The sequence below is a fragment of the Protopterus annectens genome, chromosome 7.part0 (genome assembly GCF_019279795.1).
Source record: "Protopterus annectens isolate FY-2018-M chromosome 7.part0, PAN1.0, whole genome shotgun sequence".
In the NCBI taxonomy this organism is placed as follows: Eukaryota; Metazoa; Chordata; order Ceratodontiformes; family Protopteridae; genus Protopterus; species Protopterus annectens.
In genome coordinates this window covers 1,176,581,979-1,176,587,978 of record NC_056739.1, presented here as the reverse complement: position 1 = coordinate 1,176,587,978, position 6,000 = coordinate 1,176,581,979, and the positions used below count along the sequence as shown (strand labels likewise).

The following is a 6,000-nucleotide window of genomic DNA, read 5'->3' as shown; positions in this document are numbered from 1 at the left end:
TAAACATGTTAGATTAAATGCATTTTTGATAAATGAGTGTGTTTTTGATAAGTTGTCAAATAAGTTTTTAAACACCGTTATTAAATTATCATTTAAGGCAAATGCAAACATACATTAACAGAAAAGAAAACAAACCATATTAACATTTTTCCCTTTACCTGCATTACATATCACAGATCTTTTCTTTGTAATTATCATCAGTTCAGCATTATATAACTTGATTAATTTCTACCTTCCCTTAAACCTCATTCCTCTTTCTCCTGAATATTATTCTGTATGTTTTGTTCCCACAATTCCCATTTCTGTAATTTGCTCCTCCCCTTTACTAAAGATCCTTCTTCCCTTTCTTTTATCGCTGTTATAATACTCAGAACTTCAAACACAGTTGGTTTAGACTTTGATTTCCATTTTGTAGTAAGTGCTTTTTTGTCAGCCAACATAATTAAACTTAAGGCATTACTGTGTCTAGGCAATTGAGATCCTGTGTCATGGCTCAAGAATCATATCCCTAGTTACAGGCATATGCTCACTATTGGTATTTTGTGTTTAGACAAAATGTGTATTAGATAAATTTATATATACCCATATATGCAGATATACACATGGACATCCACATTCACTTAAATAGTTTAACAGAAATATTAATTATTTTGCTTTAAATCAGTACATATGCAGCACCACTGGTATTCTAGAATAACTATGCAGTACAACTACAAATGCAAATGGAAAGAAAAAAAAATTGTTCTTCTTTCGGCTTTTCCCGGTTAGGGGTTGCCACAGCGGAACTCCGGTCCGCTAATGATTGGCAGTAGATTTTTACAGTGTCGAGGTGCCAGCTCGACACCCAACCTTCAATGAAGGCATGCCCATTCACACATGTCTTTCGAATGCCACTCGACCGTGGGGAGGACATGCAGACTCCACACAGAAGGCGCTCCAGCCGAGAATCAAATGGGAGAACTTCTTGCTGTGAGGCGACATTGCTACAGCTGCACCACCGCAGCGGAAAGAAAAAAATGTATAAGGTTAAAATCGGTTTTACTGAAACAATTACATTTTCATTCTGGGCATGAAAATTGACTCACTGGTTTATATTTTGATCTATATATATATTTTGAATGGGGTCTTCATAGTTTTAAAGGAAATTACAAGTGTGTAAAGATCAGGTTACATAAATGGATTTGGTGGAAAGGGACTTAAACCACATCTTAGGAATTCAGCAGTGTACAAAATGATACCAAATACTTTCAAGTTGTTCACTGTATACTCACACTCTTCACATTTTACATTCAAGTACATGTCTTTGTACATATACTGTCTTGCTTTACAGTGATGCATGAGGCATTCTTTATTTGTCATAAGGCTGTGTACTTGTTATGAAATACTCATGAGTCACTATGGAAATCTTACTGTGGAATATCTCCGTGTTTTTAGTGTGATTCCAGAGATTCTAGATGGCATTTTTATCTTCGCATATGCCGGTTCCAACTTTCCCAGGTATTTCTTAAGCTGTTGCTGTATTTCTTTGTCCCTGTGTTGTGCTGCACACTATATCTCTGCCTTTACATTTATATTGAGTACACGGTGGTGCATTTTGTCTTTCTCTGCACTTTCCCATTTTTATCATGCTTATCTTCCTCTGTACCTCTTCTACAGTAGTTACTCACTCAGACACATGTTGTATGCACTACATGAACTGGAACAATAGCAGCGCTGGCAAATTTAACCCCTGGAGCTGTAAGCTCAGAATAACCACTTAAAAAGTTTAATGTTTTATAAGGTAGAGTTTTCTACTTTAATGTTAAGTGGCTTCAAACTAGCTTCAGGGGATACAGTGATAAAGCCCTGACTATGACCCAGGTAACCTGGGGTTTGAGTAATGGTCAGGCACTAGAGAAGATGGAGGGAAAGTGCCTCATCTGCTGTAATAGTGACATCTGGTGGAGGTTAGATGTTTTAGAAAGGCAGCACAAGACCAAGAAAAAGCATTCCTGTACTTTCTATCTAGGATCGACACTTGTGCAGAAGCACACGTGTCTGTGGTCAGTACTATGGTAGTATCACTTATTCAGGTTGCCACATAGCAATAAGAGGTAGGGTACTCAAAATATTACAGGCTCATTAAGGAATGAACCACTTCTGGAGCCTACCTATATCATTCCTCAGTCTGGAAATATAAACTGTGATGATGCTCTTAATCATTCCCTCATGAAGCAGTATCCATATAATATAGACAATCTGTGTGCATACAGTTCATAAGCTGTCTAGTAGTATCAACAGAATGCACATTGTACATGTAAAGTAAGATGCTGATTGCAGCATAATGCACAGACGTGGAACTCTGATTACTTAGCCACACTAGGAAAATGTTATACCATCAAAACAATTCTACATTGCTACTTACTCCAGAATATTACTTAGTGTTTTCAAATGTTGTAATCCTTGATCATGTGTGACACTATAAACATAATACAAACCAAATCTCACCTGTCATAATAATAAGTGGCTGAGAAGGGCCAAGGACTGTGATGGATGTGTTCCCCATTTTCCAATGAAATTTCAGCACTTGACACTGCCAGCTTAGATGTACCATACCTAATAATAAACTTGTTGAAGGAGGACTGGAGCTTTCCTCTTCCATCTGCACGTAAAAGTTGACCAAATACCTGAATTTCTAAATTCAGAAATAATTTCAGTTATACTTGGCTTTCATGTCATTCATCAGTCTGCAGTTAAAGACAAGTAAATGTGAGTGCAATGTTATTGAGATTAATGTAGAAGATAAAATCTGAATTCCATCCTCTCCTTCATAAGGCTGCCTCCAAGTATTGTGGAGGCTTGCAACTTAAAATACTCATGCCTCACGTACATGAACACTGACTGAATTATTCTCTCTCAAAAATTAAGACAATGCAGATTAAAAAAACAATATATGAAAACTTTGCAAATGTCCAGGAAATATGAGAAGAAATAAAAATCATCAAAAATGTCAGATCAACAAAACATCCTTTTATTAAATAAATAAGCAAAGTAAACAAAAAAACTAAAATCCCCAAAAGAGGTGGGAGTAAAGATTAAAGCAGAGAATTGTACTAGGTAAAGCAGAAAACACTGAGGAAGGCACTGATAAGAAGAATGCTAAGCATTTTATAGTTAATTTACTGATGAAAGGCTCTTAGATGTAAAGGACAGCAATATCCAAATACTAACCTTTTCTCATAACAGATATTTTTGCCTTCTTCTTCTAACCAACGCCAGAAGTACCGCATATAAGGAAATACTATTTAAATATGTTTTACTTTGTGCCACATTTCACCTACTCCTGTGCTGTTTTTTTGTGAAACATTAAATTATTTCCTTTCTGGTCTTTGCCACACCTTTTGATATATCAGTGAAAAATTCTTTGCTTGGGCCGGTCAGTAAGAAGGGTAGCTACATCTAAGATATGTATAGTTTTAACAAAGCATATTGATTCCATTTACAGCAAATAGTCAAAAGTAAATTTAGGAGCTTGAAACTAGGTAAAGATATGCTTACTTAGTTGTCTTCATAAGATAAGTGTGAGCAGTCAGACAGGTAAGACAGCATAAACACAATGTCTAATTCCACACTTTTTTTTTAAACATCTTTATTAATTTATCATTTATGACTAGGCAAGCATACATTTATATAAATGAAAACAAACCATATTGACACAATTCCAGCTTTAAGCATTTACATCACAAACCATACTGACATAATTTGAGTTGCAAACATTATACCTCATTTATAATCTACCCAATAATTGTCAGTCAAACATTACATAGCTCATTCAAGTCCTGCCTTCTTTTAAACGTCATTCCTCCCCTGTATGTGTTGTTCCCATAACTGCCATTTTCTCCTATGTAATTTGTTCCTACTCTTTTCTACAGATCCCAATTCCAGTTTTATCTCTGTTACTATATTCATTACTTCTAGTACATTTGGTTTAGACTTTGATTTCCATTTTTTAGTAATTGCTGTTTTGGCAGTCACAATAATTAGACTCAGCAAAGCCTTACTATGTCTAGGCAATTCTGATTCTGTATCGTAGCTTAGAAAAATCTTTTCCATAGTTACACCATTATGCTCACCCAGCATCTCTGTAATAGCAGTCTACAGGGAATCTTTAAAGTCTGCCAACTCATTAAACTCCCAGAAAATATGTTCCCAATGACCTCTTTTTTCATCACATCTCCAACATTTGCTGTCTACCTGAGGAAAAATTCTCTGGAGTCTACTAGGGGTATAAAATTTTTATGTAAACATTTACAAGCAAAAATCTTAAATCTTCTAGATTTTGTTGCATATTTGGGAGACCTAAATATATCCCCGATTGTTTAATTGTGAATTGCTTATCCAATCTCTCTTCCCAATCCTTTCTAACGTCCTCTGATTCTTACTGTTATACAATATTTCCAGACTTTCCACTAATTATTCCTTTTTCAACAGCAGTTTCTGTTCTAGATTTTACTAAATAATTTTACCAGTGCTGATCTTTTGTTTACGACCCCATATTTGTTTCTCATTGCCTACACTCCTATATCAATCCTTGATAGGGAAGGCAATCTCTAACCTGAAGTCCAAATAAATTCTTGCTGACTTCCCATTCTATTACCTTTTCCTCTCTCTAGTCATTTGCTCCCAATACATTTGCTAGTTTCTCCATAGATTCCAGCCCCTCTTACCTATTGTCTGTATCTCTAATTGTAGTCATTCCTTTCAGCAGAATATTTTTTCTCCATTCCCATGTTGACTTAGTTCTTAGAATACTTTCTCCTACTTTATGAATATAATATTCTCCTTTCTCCATTCCTGTGTTGGCTCAGTTCTTAGAATACTTTCTGCTACTTTATGAATATAATATTCTGTATGATTATTGTTGTTCTTAAAGGTCTGCATCTAAAATCCTAGTCTCCAAGTTTCTTGAGGTTCCCCCTGTTTCATCATCCCTTTCCACTTTGAATTATAGTTTTCTGCTTGTGTTATGTACAGGAGCCTTAACTGTGTTGCTCTGAAATACCTCTTCAAATCAGGTAATCCCAACCCGCCTTGTTCTACTTGAAGAATCATCTTATCCAACTTGACTCTTGTCATCTTCCCTCCCAGATAAAATTCTTCAGCTCTTTATTAATAGCTGTCCACAACATATCCTCTGGTTGATAAAAATATGCCTGACCTGTGTATAAGAATAAAAGGACTAAAAACATTTTAACTGCTTATATCTTACTATCCATATCCATACAACAGAGCTTCCATTTTCTCAGTTTTTGTATTATCTTTTGTTTAGTCTCTTACCACATATCCTTAGCTGCCACATCGGAATCATTTTTAATCCATACTTCTAAATACTTCATTTTATCATGCCCCCCATAAATATGAATATTGCTGAAGCAATTTGTCTATGGGCACATAATTTACTGCTATTGCCTTTGTTTTACCTTCATTAATTTTGTATCCCAAAGAGATCTGAAACTGTTTCAGAATGTTCCATAACACTGCAATGTCCTTTTCTGGTTTTGTCAGGTATAAAATAATATCATCTGCAAATGGAGCCAGCTTTTCTCGACTACCATACCACTTATATCCTTGAATTTTTGAGTCCCTTATTTTCTTTGCCAATGGTTCTAAATATAATACAAATAACAAAGAGGAAAGAGGACATTCCTGCCTGGTTCCTCTGCTGAAGCAGAAATTGTCAGAGAGGACCCCACCCAAGTTCATTTTTGCCTCTGACCTTTCATATAGCATCTTAATCAACCTTACAATTTTATCACGGAATGCAAATGGTTCCACTGCCCTGCTCATAAAGTCCCAGCTTACTCTGTCAGATGCTTTCTCTGTATCAAGACTCACCAACAACAGAGGTATTTTCTTACATTCTGCTTCCCCCTGGATCATCAATGTTCTGTTAATGTTGACAAATGTTTGCCTCCCCTTCACAAAACCACACTGATCCATATCTATCAATTTTGGCATCAC

General features: G+C 35.7%; 1 protein-coding gene across 1 annotated transcript in view; it reads right to left on the bottom strand.

The window, feature by feature from the left end:
- Positions 1–6,000, bottom strand: part of LOC122806146 — a 256,706-nt gene that overhangs the window by 108,840 nt on the left and 141,866 nt on the right. Inside the window, exon 4 of the mRNA XM_044076383.1 lies at positions 2,488–2,674. Within this exon, the coding sequence (XP_043932318.1) occupies positions 2,488–2,674 (187 nt within the window). The remainder of the gene's footprint in view (positions 1–2,487; positions 2,675–6,000) is intronic.